Source organism: Thalassophryne amazonica, chromosome 16, assembly GCF_902500255.1.
Source record: "Thalassophryne amazonica chromosome 16, fThaAma1.1, whole genome shotgun sequence".
Lineage (NCBI taxonomy): Eukaryota > Metazoa > Chordata > Actinopteri > Batrachoidiformes > Batrachoididae > Thalassophryne > Thalassophryne amazonica.
Genome location: NC_047118.1, coordinates 63521425 through 63539673, shown reverse-complemented (window position 1 = coordinate 63539673; position 18249 = coordinate 63521425). Strand labels below are relative to the sequence as shown.

At 40.7% G+C, this 18249-nt stretch overlaps 1 protein-coding gene across 1 annotated transcript; it reads right to left on the bottom strand.

The window, feature by feature from the left end:
- Window positions 1–14370: 14370 nt before the first annotated feature.
- Window positions 14371–16983, bottom strand: aqp8b (aquaporin 8b). Its single transcript, XM_034190355.1, has 5 exons — window positions 16680–16983; window positions 15199–15325; window positions 14901–15115; window positions 14624–14758; window positions 14371–14505 (listed from the first exon to the last, which is right to left on the bottom strand). The coding sequence occupies exons 1-5, from the start codon at window positions 16937–16939 to the stop codon at window positions 14463–14465; spliced, it is 780 nt and encodes a 259-aa protein (XP_034046246.1). The 5' UTR covers window positions 16940–16983; the 3' UTR covers window positions 14371–14462.
- Between the last annotated feature and the right edge of the window lie 1266 nt (window positions 16984–18249).

Genomic DNA, 18249 nt, shown 5'->3' with positions numbered 1-18249 from the left:
GAATTCTTCCAAAGTGAGATCAAAATATTTTTGACTTGATAGTGCAAATATATTCCCTTCATGTAGTTATTAAGCTAGTCTAGCACCCCAAGCAAGCTAGCTCAGCTAGTTAGCATGGAGCTGGTTCAAAAAACAAGGTTGTTGAGCTTCTTTAGGAGGAAATATGCTATTAGAAATTATGGTAATATGGTTTATGTCCATATGGTCTTAAAGCTGTCAACTAGATAGTGATTTTATGAAAGATTTTTTTTCCTGATATGCATATACTGATTGGCTACATTTTCAGAACACAATAGCAGAGGCCTATATCAAGACCTATAGTTTGGATTGTTCAGCTAAATTACATAAAAATTGTATTGCTAAGTCTCGCTTTGAACCCTCAAAGGTTAATTATTGTCTGATATGATATTAAACCACTGTGCTATTGGCATTTATTAAACAGATGTTTGTCTAGCTATGTCTGATGAGGTCTTTAAAGAAGGAGGCCTGTTTTTCCAACAATACCTGCACCAACTCATCATCAAAAGCTGGACTCAAGAAGAAATACTCGCAGACCTGAAGGACTCAGTGATTGTTACTATCTACAGGTAGCTGTGTGAGTAGCATGAGGGCCACACTAAATGTCTGAGCACTGGCTATTTTTATATTAAAAAGTACATTTATATCCTTGTTTCTACTCAGTTACTACAGTTCGGACTATCAGAGATTGACACTACAGACGACAACACTTTAAAATTAAGGATCAGCGCTTAACTGATTTTTATTACTTCTGGATTACTCCAATATCAAATATGCTAATACAGACAAAAGAAACTAGATATAAATAGTCTTGACCACATAGTACAGTTTATTAAGGAAAAATAAAACTGTTTCTTTTACATGGCATGCTCTGTTTTACTTCACATTATGAATTAAGAGCACCACAATATTGTTTTAAACACACCCAGTGTTCACCTGCTAAATTTTGAACAAAAAATGCCAAACAAATGAAGGATAATGAAAACTTAGGCGGTGTGCGGATGAATTTGTAATTAAAAGTGGCTTGCAGAACAATACACAAAACCAAAAAAAGTCTGCTACTTGTTCATTAAACATAAAATGATCTTACTTTAGTCTTTCACATGGCATTGGCACCATGTTTAACATATAAGTCCACTCATTGAACTTTCAAAATAAGAACAAAAGCATAATGGTTTAAGTAAATACTGTCAGTAAGGAGGTGTGATCGCCATTTTAATTACGGGCAAGTTAGTGATTTGCGCACATAGAAGTTCAAGAAACAGGTGGAATATGTCGGAAAGCTGTGCATGTTGGCAAAGCCACAAACGGAGGAACAAGGGAGACAATATTTCCTTCCATAAGTAAGTGGTTTTGGTTCTTCTTGTCACTTTGTCCGTGATATTTGGATGATAAACAGCTGTATGTTTCCTGCCGTACCTGTGTCGCCAGATGACACGGACCATTAACTCTTCACTTATGTCTAGTTGATATTTTCCACTGCTAGACCAATATCTAGTTAAAATACTTGTCGTTAGTGATTAAAATTGTTCGACAAGACTGGGGATTTTTTAAAAATTTGCACCTTAAAATAATGAGATTATAATGACCCGCGCAGTGCCGCTCACAGTCACACCCACACATAGAGATGTCTACCCACATCACTGACTTCATGAATGAAACTCAGTCAATAAAGGATAATTGTGTAAAAATATAATATGTATATAAATGTATTATAATGGTTTTAGGAGCCGTGTTGAACACAGCAGCAGCTCAGCCTAGCAGCGTAGCTTAACAGCGCAGATCCGTGTAACTTTCAACACTAATATTTGGGAATGTGTGAGTGTGTCAGAGTAAGTTTAATACTTTCCTGACATAATTTAATGTCATTTAATTTTACTGGCTCGATATCCAGGTCAAAATGGTATTTTAACATGTACGAGGTCTGTGATGAAAAAAGCGGTCCTTTTTATTTTTTTCAAAAAATAAATGGATTTGATTCATATGTTTTTACGTCAGACATGCTTGAACCCTCGTGCACATGCATGAGTTTTTTCACGCGTGTCGGTGACGTCATTCGCCTGTGGGCAGGCCTTGAGTGAGGAGTGCTCCACCCCGCCTGTCGGAATCTCTTTGTCTGAATAACCGCTGCGGACGGCGCGCGTTGCTTTATCAACATTTTTTCTGGACCTGTGAGGGATATCCGAGTGGACACTATTCGAGAAATTAAGCTGGTTTTCGGTGAAAAGTTTAACGGCTGATGAGAGATTATGGGGTGTTTCTGTCGCTGTAAGGACTTCCCACGGAGCGGGACGTCGCGCAGTGTTTCCAGGCGCCGTCGTCGGCCTGTTTCAACCTGAAAACATCCTAATTTAAGGCTTAATTCACCCAGGATATCGTGAGAGAACAGAGAAGATTCAGAAGAGGCCGGCATGAGGACTTTATGCGGACATTCCACTGTTTAAGGACATCTTTTAATGAAAGACGTGCGCGCAAATTCGCCGAGTCGTTTCCGTGACGACTTGGCAAATCTGTGTGTGCCGCGACAGGAAAAACACCTCCGTGTTGAAAACCATTTGTAAAATTCAGGCGGCTTTTGATGGCTTTCAACAAGTGAGTAACTGAGAAATTGTTTAACAGCTTGGGCATGTTCCAACTTGCCCGTTAAGGTTTCCAACGGAGGTGTTTTTCCTGTCGCGACCCCCCGCGGTCGGGTCTTGCCCGACATGCGACTCTGCCCGCATGTTCTTTCATTACAAAATGTCCGTTAACAATGGAATGTCCGAATAAACTCCTCATGCCGACTTCTTCTGAAAGTTCTCTGTTTTCTGACGACTTACTGGGTCAACAGAGCCTGAAATGTGGAAGTTTTCAACTTGAAACGGCGAGATGCTGCCGCCTCGAAGCGCAGATCGCCGTCAGGCACCGTGGGCCGTCCTTAAAGCGACACTACCAGACCAAAATCTCTCATCAGCCGTTCAAATTTTTACCGAAAACCAGCTGAATTTATCGAATGGTGTCCACTCAGTTGTGCCTTACAGTTTTGAAAAACTTTTGATCAAACAAAACAGCAGTCTCTGAGCCATTCCTAAACAATGAAAAAACGACGAGAGGGTGGGCGACTCCTCACTCAAAGACTGCCCACAGGCGAATGACGTAACCGACAGGCGTGAAAAAACTCTCACATGCCCACGAGGGTTCAAGCATGTCTGATGTAATCACGTGATTCAAATCCATATGGTTTTTGAAAAAAATAATAAGGTCCGTTACTTTTATCACAGACCTCATATTTTGCGAGCATTTTTCTGAGTGTGTTCAGTCGCAAATCTCCATTGAAAATGCATTAACATCTGGGAACTTCATCAATATTTTGCCGGTTAGGAGACGTCACGTCGCTGTCCATGAAGGGATGTTTTCGTTTCAAAGAAAAAAAAAATTATATACAGATAATATCATAAAATGCATTAAAATTGTAATCCTGCGAACTAATCCCCATTTTTACTAAATATACCTTTAATCTGAATACGTGTTTTTTTTCTGTAACTGCCGCAGAATACAGTTACCTTTTTTGTATCCTAATTATGTAACGCCATTACATGTATTCTGTTACTCCCCAAGCCTGTGTATATATATATATATATATATATATATATATATATATATATATATATATATATATATATATATATATATATATATATATATATATATATATATATATATATATATATATATACATACATACAGGGTTGGGTAGGATTACTTTGAAATGTAATCCAAAAGTAATCAGGTTACAAGTAATCCAAATGTATGTCCATACATACATGTAATCCACATGCATTCTTTCAAAGTAATCCTACCCAACCTTGTGTATATATAGATGATACATAATCACATAATCACTGATTTTGTAATCAGATTATGATAATAGTGCAGCCTGGTTATAAAATGAAATTCAAAACCTCCCTAAATGGCCAAAGCAGTGTGAAAAGTCTGTATTTTCTTTTGCTTGCAGTCACCACATCATAGTTGAAGAGGACCTTTGAGGCCCAGTGCAGGAACTGTTCCTCTCATTGGCCCCTCACACAAGGAGGGCTGGGATTAATTGACTTTATAGCAAGAGCTATTCCTGCATTGCTACTTGGTTGAGCAGGACTCACAAATTGGTGTGTTGAACTTTATATGAGGGCTAAATAGGTGCCAGTGAAAGTGTAAATGAGGGAGCAGTGAATGGGGCCTATACAATGGCCCTCCAGCAATGAGGCCTCTGACAGACATAATGACCTTTGTCACGGTTGCTGTCATCAGGAAACATCAGGTCTTATGAACCCCACAACCCAGAGGAGGGGCAGATTCCTGCCTCTTGTTCTCTCAACAAACTCTCCTTCTCCACCCTGCATTTCTATATACTTAGAGGAAGCCAGTGCACAGTAGATCAGAAATGTTGTTTTGTGGCAGCATAAACACATTATGCAAAGGTTTAGGTCATTCTGTTGTGGATTTAATACAGCAAGTTATTGTTTATAAGGCTGTGTTATTTATGTCACTCAAGGGATAGTTACAGGGTTAGTCTTCTAAATAATATTTTTTTTAACAAATAAATACTGACATCCACAAAATTTACTTTGATAGGAAAAAACTGACTTCACTTGTCACTTAGTTTTACCCTTAATATATCCAAAAGCAAAACACAAATTTATAAGGGGGATGTCTTTATGCATAAAAATATGGCATAACTGCTGCAAATATATATGTAGTTTTGCAGATAGAGCTACTGATTCACTGTGCCCCGTGGTTCACCGTGCCCCGGTTTCCCCATATGGGGCAACTGAGACGTTTTGAGCCTGACCCAGAAAAAAATAGGTGTGGTTCTCATTCTCATCTGAGAATGCAAAAGATGGAGAACCATGGAGAAAGCAAAAGATGACCACACCCTACTTTTTCTTGGTCAGCCTCAAAACCTCTCAATTGCCCCTCATATCATCTGGGATGTTTCTTTTTCCCACTTGCTTTTTTTGTATAAATATCTTTGCTAAAACAATTTTAACAAAGCTGCTTGCAAGCATAACATGTTATCAGTCATCCACATCATACGTGTGGACTTTTTCCAGCTAAAACTTGTGTTGATTAAAGGGCGTAATATTAAGACACCTCCAACAAAAGCTGAGGAATGGGAGGTGTTGGCCAACAAAGAGACAAACATTACTCAAATCACATTATGTTTATGAAAATGTCAAAGAATGCCCTGTCTCACTATGTAAAAGGTCAGGTCAGATCTGGGAGGATCCACCACAATAAAAATTCTCCCTGACTTCTGATTGGCAACCACTCAGGCAGACCACTCTGTGCCTTCCAAAGGTAGACTGAATCTGTCACATCCAGGTGCTATGTGGGTGTCCTCTTGGCCTCATGGAGTCTCTGGGGAACTCAGCAGTTGGTACATGTGTGCTGAATCATGTTCTGGGAACTGCGCCATGGTGATAGTGTCATAATTGACGTTCCCTTGCAAATGTAGTAAACCTCTTCTCACGCTCCATAAGTAGCCTCTTAAAAGAATTTCAAGAAAAAAAAATCCCAAATACTAATGAACACCAATATATTATGAGGCATCCCTATTGATAACCAAGTTTCATAAAGGTAATTTGTCGTCTTATTTTGAAATTCATCTAAATATCAAAAATCTATTAGATTCGATTGCTCCATCTACAAGATGACACACACCTTGGTTTAATGATTATCTAAGAGTCCAGAGCACAAATTGTGTAGAATGAAACTAGAAGTTTTTCATCTTGCATGGTGCAATGCTACTCTGGAATATAAGTATGCATTGCTGGCTAATCACAGAGTCCACTACTTACAACTTAATAAGAAAAAACAAGCATAATTCAAAGTTCCTGTTTGACACTGCTGCTATTTACAGGGCAGCCACCTGTAAATGTGTAAACCTAAGGGCTACGCTTGGGCCCAGTGTGCTGAGTATTATTAACCTGTCACTAACGTAGGGTCTGTTCCTACATGTTTTAAATCTGTAGTGATCAAACCTGTTCTTAAGAAACCTAACCTGGATTCAAGCTCATTCAAAAATTACAGCTCAGTCTAACTGTTGAGATAAAAAATTCTGATTCTGTGCAGATATTCAAATCCAGACTAAAGACCCATCTGTTCTCTGTTTTGTATGTATTACTAATATACGTATTAGTGTTCTACTCAATTACTTTTCCCTCCAACTTAAATTATGATACTAATAATGGAGCAGCACTCAATCTCATCATATCTGAATTTTGGGTCTGTTAGTGATGCAAAGGACTAACTGCCAGCGATACCATTACCATACCATGTGTTAAGGTGCACTGACACGTGCATGACTTTGATTCACACACTTGCACGCACGTTGTCATGATAATCCCACCCACTGTGTTCCCAGCTGGATGCCGTGCATTGTTCCACCACCTGCCACGTGCTCTACGCTGGATGCTGCATATATCAAATAATTATTTTGTAGTGGATTAATCATTTTCTCTGCAAGTTGTCTGTTGAAAATGGCTCTAATTGCTTCCTGAATGACAGAGGACTGCTCCAGCAGCGCTGTCAGCGCGTGCTAAATGAGCTGGAGAAAGCATTTGGAGCCGTAATTATTTGTAATGGTTACATTGTCATGGCTTGGTAAAACAGTTGCGTGTTCTTTCCTTCTTGTCTGCAGCCGTTAAAGTATATTCATGATAGATTTAAGATATCGTTCTAATCAATCAGATGAGCTACGCTCTGATGCGATCCGCTGACGCAACCACTCGTTTATGCATGAAGGATTTTTTGAACATTTCAAAATTCTCTTTGCACAATTGAACGCGCCGGTGCCCCTCCCATGTTCAGTCTGCGCCCGTTAAAGACGAGTTTACTCTCCTGCACAACACAGGTTGTGCAAGTGTGTGTGAATCAAAGTCATGCACGTGTCAGTGCACCTTTACTCTGTACTTTGTCATAGGTTCCTCCACTTGGTAAAAGTGATGAATTCAAGCGTTTCACTTAAAAAAACACCACATCAGTCCTTTGACTGAGATATTTGTCATTAAAGAGCTGAAATCTGAAATGTGGTAAATGCATTAGAGACCAGATGGGTGTGTGAGCCAAAATAATTCATAATAATTAAGTGTCTAATACAGAAATACTCATAAACTCTAAAAAAAAAAATGTCAGACCTAAATTCAATTTTAAGTTGATAATAGTATATCTGGTGATTTTACCACTTCTAAAAATGTAAAGGTTGACAATTAAGGCCAAAAATGAAGCCCTCCAGCAGGTTTTTTGCTGTGCAAAAGCCCAGTTTGAAGTCTTTCCCCGCTGGCATTGTCCTATGGGGCCTCCATTCAAATTTCTAAGCAAAATATAACCTCTCTGCAGGCTTTTGAGACTTCACCATTCTCATCTCTGGGAATTCCAGCAGGCTCTCATGGGGATCGAGACCAGGAGGGCTCAGCCCGGAGCCACTGCACGGTGTGCCGGCAGGAGTCCACTCAGACTGGGGGGTAATTGGTTTATCTCACCGCCTGGCCAGCTTTCCCATGTGGGCCACTGCTGTGGAGATTCCTCGGGGTACAATACGGAAACAGCATGATGCCCTCCAACATCAAGCGCGCTTTCACTGCTTCTGTTATAGAGACCAGGGAGAGTACCGGCAACACAAAGCAGAAGATGTCTGCCGGCTTTGAAAAGTTGCCATTTGGTCGGCTTTTAAAGGCAGCCACAATTTGTTCTTGAAAAGTCGTAATGGAGTTTTGGCTGAATCTGTTTTTTTTTTTCTCTGTTCATTGAAGAGGCAAATTGTTTAGCTGTTGGTTTAAAGCCGTTATCAGCTGAGCAGCTGTTATTCACCTGGTTGAACATTGATTTTCTCTCAACTCTGGTGTGAAAATGAAATATGCGCATTACAGCAACAGAACTACAATGTATTTCTGTTTCCTAGTGAGGCAAAGTGTCCTTTCTTGCATAAGGCACAGAACACTGTCTGTGCAGCATGGAAATGGGAAAATGCACCAAGATTTAATGCTTAACTGCATCCTCCAAGTCAAGTGTACCTTAACAATCATCTCCAGCTTTGTTTAACTTTATTGACTGTCCTAACTAATGCAGCCAGGCCATCATTTAAGTAAGAAACGACTGTATTCTTCTTGATAAGAAATTCTGTACAAGCAGAGTCAGGCACTCTGCTCTCAAATCGATATCATAGGCTCAAGACCTAGTTAACAATAAAATAACCCAGCTGCAATCACATCCAAGTACAACAAGAGGCTACTGCCAGCAGTGGAAACTGCAAAGAGACATGTTGCATGGGAACATGTACACTGTAGAGGTTGAGGGTCACCAATGTAGAAGTTCACGTTTCATGTCGTGGCGTGCCGATGTGGAATTTGTGGGTCGCCAGTGTGGAGCTTTGGAGCTAGGCTCGTGGTGTGCCGTTGAGCAAGACCTCTACATATCTCAGTGCTGTGGAAGGCGAGAATGAGAGAAAAATGAGTTGACACACTGAGTGAGCTTAGAAAAGAATAGAACTTTATTTATTTTCCAGATATACAACATTTATAGAAAGTTGGGTAACAATGAAGCAGGAACTGCTCTGTGCTGTTGTTCAATTGTTGTATGATTGCGAACAGGTGATCGCTGCCACCCGCGGTCCGTGGGTGACATGAAAGAGACCTTTAACGTCTGGCTGGAATACGCGTTGCATCTCTACGTGTGAACACCTGATTGGACATGAAAAGGCATTAATGTACATAAAGCACAAGTTCTGTCGACAGACATTAATTTGCATAGGATATGTTGCCGGCAGAAACAGCACAGTGAAATCACATATGACTTTGTGCTTGATGACTGGAAAGAGTTTATGGTGAATTTGTGTGTTAAATGTTGTAGCTTGGCTGCTAAAACACTCACTTATTGTTTCCTGTTACATTTTTGTACGTCACTAAACTTGCACCCCAGAGATGACATACCAATGATGCAGGGCAGCTGTTTATGGAATGTCACTAGTTAAGGTGTAGTTAACATTTAGTTACTATTTAGTCAACTGTTTCTTTGATACCAGGTCCATTAATGATACACAGACATGGTACGGCACGATTTGTGTACGTCACACTCTATTTGCCTTTTTGAGGTTTCAAATCCTGCAAAATCTTGCAAAACTTGATGTCATTAATACTGAGAACTGCATTGAGACGCTCTGATCAGACTGCAGGTTAACCGCTGCACACGGACAACAGCATTAACATTGCAACAGAAAACTCTTTGTATATTGTGCCTAAAACTCTTGTGAATATATTCTCTGTGCTTCACACAAAACAGTTCAAGAGCAATTTAAAATGAATTAAAAACAACAAATTTAAAAATCACAATTAAAAGATCAAAAAATAAAAAATAAAAGAATAAAAACATTTAAAAAGAATTAAAAAGGATGCAACACACTGTGCTAATCATAGCACTGATGAAAGAAATATGTATTTAGTATTGACTTGAATGTCTCCACAGTATCAGACTGTCTTATCAACACTGGGAGACCATTCCATAAGACTGGGGCACGATATGAGAAGACTCTTTGACCCACAGATGTTTTCTTCACCCTCGGAACACAAAGCAGTACTGCATCCTGTCAGCACAAAGCCCAGGCTGGTACATAGGGTTTAACCAAATCAGTTAGGTAGGTCAGTGCCAGTCCATGAACAAGAGACAGGTAACCAATGGAGGGATGCCAGAACAGGTGTGATGTGGTCAAACTTTCTGCTCCGTGTCAAAAGTCTGGCAGCATTCTGAACTAATTGGAGACCCCTAATGCTGGACTGCGGTAACCCTGAAAATTACAATTATCCAATTTGGAAGAAACAAAAGCATGGATCAGGGTCTCAGCATCAGCCATGGACAAAATGGAATGAATCCTTGCTATATTTCGCAAATGGAAGAAGGCGCATCTCGTAATATCCTTAATATGAAGGCAAAAAGACAACACAGGATCAAAAATCACCCCAAGGTTCCTCACCTTGTCCATATGATGTATGACACATGCAGTGTTGCCACAGTTACTTTGAAAAAGTAATCCAGTTACTGATTACTGATTACTCCTTGAAAAAGTAACTTAGTTACTTTACTGATTACTCAATTGTAAAAGTAACTAAGTTAGATTACTAGTTACTTTTTTAGTTACTTTTCCCAGCTGTCGACAACAACCCTCTGCCACCTCAACATGACAATGATACCTGTTTTGCCAAAATTCACTTTATAGTCACCCTTTCTTGACTTCAATGAAAATAAATACTTGTTTTATAAAAAGTAAAATAAAGACCTCTTTCTTGACCTAATATTTAACCGTTGACAGCACTGTAACAGTAAAACTTGCAATTTCGAACCTACATTTTTTATAAATGTAACTATTAAATTCTAACATTTTTCTAACATTTAAATTCTCTCTAAACATTTTACTTGTCGAAATTATTATTATTTTAAGCAATATTAGTTGTAGTAAAAAACGGCTTCAAAATTGCACCTTTAATCTAGGGGTGTTGTGGGGGAGGGGGCACATCCTTGCCCCACGCCCCCATTCCATCTGGATTCGCCCCTGCTTTGGCGTTTGAGCACAAAGAATGGATTACATTTATCTATGCAGAAAACATGACCAGATTTACAGGTAAGAAAGTTTTATTGCGTTTTCACATCATGTGGTCCTCAGAAAGAGAGTTTAGGTGCATTTGAGTGGAAAATAGTGTTAGTTGTTGACACGTCGCGGAGGATCAGCTGTTTTTAACGACCAGATACGGAGCGGCTCAGCTCAGAATTCTAAATAAAGGAGGAAAAAAAGTATAAAAATGTCTTTGTAAAGCTCAGTGCAGGTGTGCTGATCACCGCGCTTTAAGAGGTGAGGACGAGTCGAGCAGCTGCAAAAAAACCGCGGATTAAAAGGTCACAGCTCACTGAAAGTGGGCAGTTCAGTCGAACCCCGACCTCCTGCCCACAGACCAAGTTTAATGCTGCTATCGACCCACAATGAAAAATAATAGTAACGCACAGTGACATGGAGAAGTAACTTTAATCTGATTACTGATTTGGAAAGATTAACGCGTTAGATTACTCGTTACTAAAAAAGTGGTCAGATTAGAGTAACGCGTTACCGGCATCACTGGACACATGAACCTAGGTCAAACCCTAGCTGATCAAATTGGTGCTGATATCTTGCTTTTCTGAGAACCATCCTTTACAACACTGTTCTTCCGGTTTGTTTCAGAGCAATATATATAAAATGTCTGAAATTTGGTTTGCGTTTATGAAGCTCCACGCAGATTAAAAGTAGCAGACACAGATTATTTGGAATATTTGCAAGTTTTCAGAGTCTCATGCATGCAGTTTCTTATTAACATGATGAAAAGCATAAAAAAATTACATTTTGTTAGTATAATGGTCATTTGCAATTGTCGTCATGTGGTTTCTCCATGCTATTTAGACTGCAGTGATTCTGTGGCGCACAAGGGATTATGGGATATCTCAATAGTGCGAATAGCATTCCAGTTGTTACAGAACCAGCTTGGAACTATGCCACGAGTTAGAGTGCACCGTTGTTTGGTACTTACATCTTTTTTGAACACTTCAAGCAGTAGCTAACAGCTCCAACAAATTTCTCTTATGTCTCAGTTGCTGTATGTCACGTTTTTGTGTACAACACATTTGTTGTGTATCTTGTACTGGACCAGAAATATGGACATGACGTTGGAAGAGTATTAATTTTAAGGAAGTCGACCAGTCAAAGTGGCCGAAGAATGATCCGAATGTTGATTCAGCTGTGTCTCCACACTGAGCAGGTATTAACCTCTGAAACTTCGCAGCTTAATAGTACACCAGACAGTACCCTTTAAAATGGTCTGTTACATATTTCAAGGTACTTCATTTTCTACTCTATGGTGTCCAGAATCTCTATGTGTTCCCATGCTACGAGCCAAGAGAGAACATTCATAGAACAGTCTGCTCACAGTGATGCAGTGGAGATCCACTTCACCCAGAAGGTCTAAACTTTACATAGCTATCTCATTTGTGTCAGCAGACTGAGTAATTTTCATTGGTAGGGACCTGAAGATCTCATAAAGAGGAATTGGACAACATTTGTCCACTTGTGGTAGCTAAAGTAAGAGTGATGCTGTTGCATTTTGTTTTGTTTCCATGACTCAGTGGAGTTACATGCGACCAAATATTACACTGTGACTCTTCAAACTCAACAAATTTGTGTCTTTGTCATTTTAGTGGGGTGCTATGTCAAATCTGTGTCTGTCTAAAAACGTAAATAAATGAAAATATTGCTCTGCTTGGTTTAAAGCATTGGTGTCAAACTGATTCCAGAAAGGGGCGAGAGGGTGCAGGTTTTCTTTGTAATGCTGCATTTACATATAGTCAGGATGCGTTACGAATGTCATATTAGTGTCATTCTTGGCACATTCCTGACACTCTTAACGTGACTTAATGCATCTGAATAGGTTTCTTAATAGTGCGTGTTGGTGCCTGATATTTGTGATTTTCGTGGAGCATGTTTTTGGTTGTCAAAAAATCTTCCACGGATGTCACGCACCACCCTCATTTCATCTCATGTCATGGAGATTGCAACTGAGCATGTTGAGCCGTCTTGATTAGTGGTGATCCTTAATAGAGCGTGACAGCGCTCGTCTCTGACGTGTGCACAATTAAACCCTGCTGCACTGCATTCGGTTTCATTGCTACAGTATGCTGAAGAAGGACAGTGACGCCAAGTCAGCTAAAGTCTCGTTCCAGTGCTCATCAGTGTGCTCCTGCAGGTGTTCCACGTGCTGCTGCTGCTGTGCCTGATGTTTGGGAAAACGAGCGAGACGAGAGCGGCATGAAGCCACACATCTGGCTCTCTCCATCTCCTCCTCCTCTCTGCACCACATCATGCAAAGAGCCCAACTAAGCATGCATCACAAAGTTGCTGCTGTGGATTAATCTAGATTTTGAGGAGCAATTTGGAGCGATCTGAATTGTTCAGCAGCTGATGGATGAATATGGGTGTGTGTGTGTGTATGTGTGTGTGTGTGTGTGTGTGTGTGTGTGTGTGTGTGTGTGTGTGTGTGTGGAGACAATTCGCCTCATTCACAATGTGACAGAACATGGCGATGCGCTGTTATGCGCAATAGCGCGGAACATTATTCTTGACTGTGCGTAATGGTTCCTGCTAATTCGCCAGTAACACATGCCATTAATCGTAACATGTGGCAACAGGTTGCAGCAGTTCCTGAGGACACTTGACGCCTCTGCCTCAAGTCATCACATTCGTGATCAGCGGCCAAGAATGTATACTTTGTGGCATTAGTGAGTTGTCGTCGTTATACCAACTCAACCAGGTGATTTCACTGATTAACATCACTTTGATCAGATGGGATAAATTCATCGATAAAATCACCTGGTGAAGTTGGTGGTTACAAAGAAAACTTGCACCCTCTCTGCCCTTTCTGGAATCAGTTTCACACCTACGGTTTAAAGCGTAAACAATTAGTTTTTGTTATGTGGGCCGCTGAAGAGGAGGTACTGCTGGCCCACCACCACCAGAGGGCGCCCTGCTTGGAGTGTGGGCTCCAAGCACGAGAGGGTGCCAGACCCAGAAGAAGTGACAGCTGTCACTCATCGCACCAGCTGTCACTCATCATCATCACCATAAAGGCCGGACTGCAACTCCACCTCCTCGCCGAGAAATCGACTACCATTGAAAAGGTAATTTCTCTGCTGACAGACACTTTGTGTGTATAACCTGAACTTCTGTTGCAGCCGTTTTCCTGGAGTGTTGCCTTGTCTGAGGGATTGGCGTTTGGTGTGACAGCGACAGCTTCGCCTCACACCCCAACCCAGATAAGTGGTTAAACCAGGAGCTGCACGAGTGTGTGATTGGAGGTGGAGGAGCTCCCTCCTAACTGTGTATGGACTGTGGATTACTGAGTGTGCGGACTCACACTCATACATCTTATCTCTGCTTTCTGCCAGCAGTACCAGGGTCGACAGCCGAAGAAAGAGGCCACCTGGGGACTCGGGACTTGGCGGCTCCGGTGTTCTTCAGACCGTTGGTGGTGGAACCTGTGTGGGACGCGGCTTCTCTCTCGTCGGGGGTCTTCTATCTTCGAGCCTGCCCACACGTCACCTGGTGTTAATTGACTGTGCAAATTTCTGTAGATTTAGTTGTGTATTATCACAACATTAAATTGTTACTTTTTGGCTTACTCATTGTCCATTCATTTGCGCCCCCTGTTGTGGGTCCGTGCTACGACACCTTCCCAACAGTTTTTGTGACTTCATCTATTATAATATGAAAAATTCAGTTAAAGACTAAATAACATTTTCATTATGTTTTTATTCATTGTATAGCAAAGAAAATACATCTGTATGCAAATGAAGCAAAAGAGGCGGTAATATCGTAAATGCAGGTTGAGGGGTAGACCTCATTTCAGAATTAGTCGAATCTCACGGTCTCCAAGGAGAAGCCTGAAAACAAAAGGTCATGAATCAGGTTTAATTTGGTAATTCAGTGATAATCTAATATTCACAGATTAAACAGTTACAGCATAGTACCACTCATATATTTCTGAAGTTCTGCACCTACCGGATCAGTGCTGCTGCTAATACACCTCCAAGAATGGGTCCTACCCAATAAACCCAGTGATACAGCCAATAGTTACTAACTACTGCTGGACCAAAGGCTCTGGCTGGGTTTAGACAGGTTCCAGATACATCCCCACTAGTAAATTAATTGAAAGCAATACTTACATTTTGCATAAATGTGCTTTCAAAGTGCAAATTCATCTCATTGTACAGATCTAGTCTGAATTGATGCACCATGATATATATAATGCAGACACTGTCTTCCTAAGCTTACTCACCCAGCTAAAATGTTGATGATGACTGTTAAACCCACCAAAAATGGCACTACTGGGCTCTTGGTTTTGGAGTTGATAGCTCCCAACAGGAGCACCAGAGTAATCAGGCAGGTCATGGTGATCTCTCCAAACAGGGCTCGTCCTATTTGATTATCCGCCTGCAGCACTGCAAATGCAGCCCCGTGGGCCTTGGTGAAGTGCTCGCTTGTTGTCATTGCCTGTAGACATTCATCATTTAACTGAGATGTGTTTTAGACCACTACTACCACAAACTGAATGATTAGGCTTCACTTAGGTTCACCTTTGCCATAGCAGCTCCAATCACACTGCCAAGCAACTGACAAGCAAGGTAGGGGACCACCATGTTCGTCTCCATAGCTCCACAGATGTAGATAGCCAGCGTGAATGTGGGGTTAAAATGGGAGCCACTGGGGTGACAGACAAATCAATCAATAAATAAATAAATAAATCAGGTTCTATAAGCAAACACTTCTAAAGTTGTGTTTTTGCCATCTTTAAAACTAATGCAATTATTACCCACTCCAATGGTATGTAGATAAGGCATTTAAAAGCATGTCTATGTTTGTTGCCACAATAAAGTCAATGTGTCTGGGACACAATGAACAATGTTGATGATAGATACTAGATGGGTAGATGGATAGACAGAGTCATATTAACCTAAAGTGCGCTCTGTTACTGTGCCAGCTGTTTTTTTTTAAGTCAAGTAACCCTACCCTAACCTTAAACCCAATTGCATCCCAAATCAAAGCATAATCCTAAACCATAAACCAATCCCTGCACTAAACCTAACCCCAACCCTAACCTAAACATCAACTTATAACATATACCTATCCTCAAGATGCTTGAAGACTGGATCTGACGAACCAACCCCCCCAACCAACTGGTGCTGTTGTTAAAAAGTTTTTTTATTAGCAGTGGGTCACCCCTTTGAGTCTGGACTACTTGAGGTTTCTTCCTCAATATCATCAGAGGGAGTTTTTCCTTACCAGTCGCCTGTGTGTTTGCTCTAGGGATTAGTAAGGTTAGACCTTACTTGTGTGAAGCGCCTTGAGGCAGCTTTGCTGTGATTTGGCAGTATATAAATGAAATGAAATGAAGATCAACCCAAACCCTAAATCCATCCATATCCAAACCCAAACCTTGAAACCAACCCCAGATCTCGGCCACAAACCCTAAACCAGAGGTGGCCAAGTTCGGTCCTCGAGAGCCACCTTCCTGACACTCTTAGTTGTCTCCCTGCTCCAACACACCTGAACCCAATGAAAGACTAGTGGCTCTCGAGGACCGAACTTGGCCACCCCTGCCCTAAACCAAAACCTAACCTCAACCCTAATTTAAACCTTAGAGTGAGAGCTCTAAAGAATTACAACCATTGCATTATCTATCTATCTATCTATCTATCTATCTATCTATCTATCTATCTATCTATCTATCTATCTATCTATCTATCTATCTATCTATCTATCTATCTATCTATCTATCTATCTATCTATCTATCTATCTATCTATCTATCTATCTATCTATCTATCTATCTATCTATCTATCTATCTATCTATCTATCTATCTATCTATCTATCTATCTATCTATCTATCTATGTGATGCATGTGGCAGAATAGATGTAAACTAATGAACATTTAAAAATGCGCAGCAAAATATAGTACAACAAGTTATCAAACATACAGAAGAGAATTTTGACTGATGCTGAAGTAAAGTTTGACAAGCAGGCATTATTCTGCAAACGGCAAAATAAGATCCAGACCTGATCTCAGCCATGCAGGCCACCATGACGACTATAGTCAGACCGTGGACCAGAGCCGGCTGCAGCCTCCCTGCAGCCTCCAGGTTCTCGATGACCGAGACACAGCCGATGAACACAAAGAACATCGTTCCCACCAGCTCACCCAGACAAGGCTGCATCATCCTCTCAAATTTATTTGGAGGTCTTACTGGAGAGAGTTTGATGTGTGAAGTCATAAGAGACATCCCGGATTCAACCACCTCCATCGTCCCATCAGCCATGATGCAGCTACAGTGAGATCTGCAGGACTCTGACAGCTGGTTTACCAAAGGGTGCACGGATCACTCTGCACCAGCTACTGTCGCTCCACTCATGCTGTTTAATCCATCACAGCTTCACGTGCACTTGCATGACATGAGATCACTTGCAGAAGTAAATATTTTGCTGTTAAGAGTTTAAAAATCTGCCAGATTTGGTCAATGATTAAAACTGAACACTTTATGGAGATGTTTGTTCAAGTGGAGGAGGATCCGTCAGCACAAGGAAAGTTCAGCAGAATAAAATAATGATATTTACTGTTGGTACTCTTTTCAGTCAGCATGTGGTACTTGTAAAATATATGAAGTAGATCTGAATTATTTTGCTTTTGATGAAGATACAGCAGGAGGTGAGTGCAACACTCGAGCCTTAGTATATGTTTGACACCGAGTCGTGCAAACTGATGAACTCATCCCATCTGCTCAAAGTGATATTCATCAGTCAAATCACCTGGTGGAGTTGGTGGTTACAAAAAAATCTGCACCCTCTTGGCCCTTTCAGGAATCAGTTTGACAGCTACCATATATTGATCAGCAAAGTATTTTTAGTATTTTTGATTGATTGGTATGAATGACTTCACTTCATAGTTAAGTCACATAAGTAAAGGTGCCCTGACACTTGCACGACTTTGATCCACGCGCTTGCATGCACTCTGCTGTGCACGAGAGTAAACTCATCTCAAACTCGTAAACTGTGCGCAGCTTTGTGCAAGTGCGCAAAGAATATTTTGAAATGTTCAAAATCTCTATCATGCATTAATTACATGAACTTCACGTGAACATTACGCAAACAATTAAAAAACACTGCGTGAGTGCGAGTGATTGCGTAAGTGCACCAGTGCAGCTTGTCTGCTCGATTATAACGAGATGTTAAATCTATCATAAAGATAATTTTACAGCTACTCATAAGAAGGAATGAACATGCAACTGTTTTAACAAGCTATTACAATATAAACATGAGAAATAATTACCTTTTTAGATGGTTCCAAATGCTTTCTCCACTTCATTCAGCACACGTGTGTGTGAGAGAGAAAAAAGCTGCTGCTGGAGAGCTCCTCTGTGATTCCTGGAAGCAAATAGAGGCATTTTCAACAGTCAACTCAGTGAAAATGATTAATTTGCTAAGAAATAATTATTTTATATATGCAGCGTCCAGCGCACAATGCGTGGCGTCCAGTGGTACAAAGCACGGCGTCCAGTTGGGAACACAGTGGGTGGGATCATCACGACGATGTGCGTGCAAGTGCGCGGATCAAAGTCATGCAAGTGTCAGG

Bases quoted from the DNA above. Each gene is read 5' to 3' on its own strand.
- aqp8b (XM_034190355.1), bottom strand. From the start codon at position 16,939: ATGGCTGATGGGACGATGGAGGTGGTTGAATCCGGGATGTCTCTTATG. The intron at 15,116-15,198 runs GTGAACCTAAGT...GAATGTCTACAG, and splicing joins TTGGAGCTGCTATGGCAAAG to GCAATGACAACAAGCGAGCA. The intron at 14,759-14,900 runs GTGAGTAAGCTT...TTAATTTACTAG, and splicing joins ATCATCAACATTTTAGCTGG to TGGGGATGTATCTGGAACCT.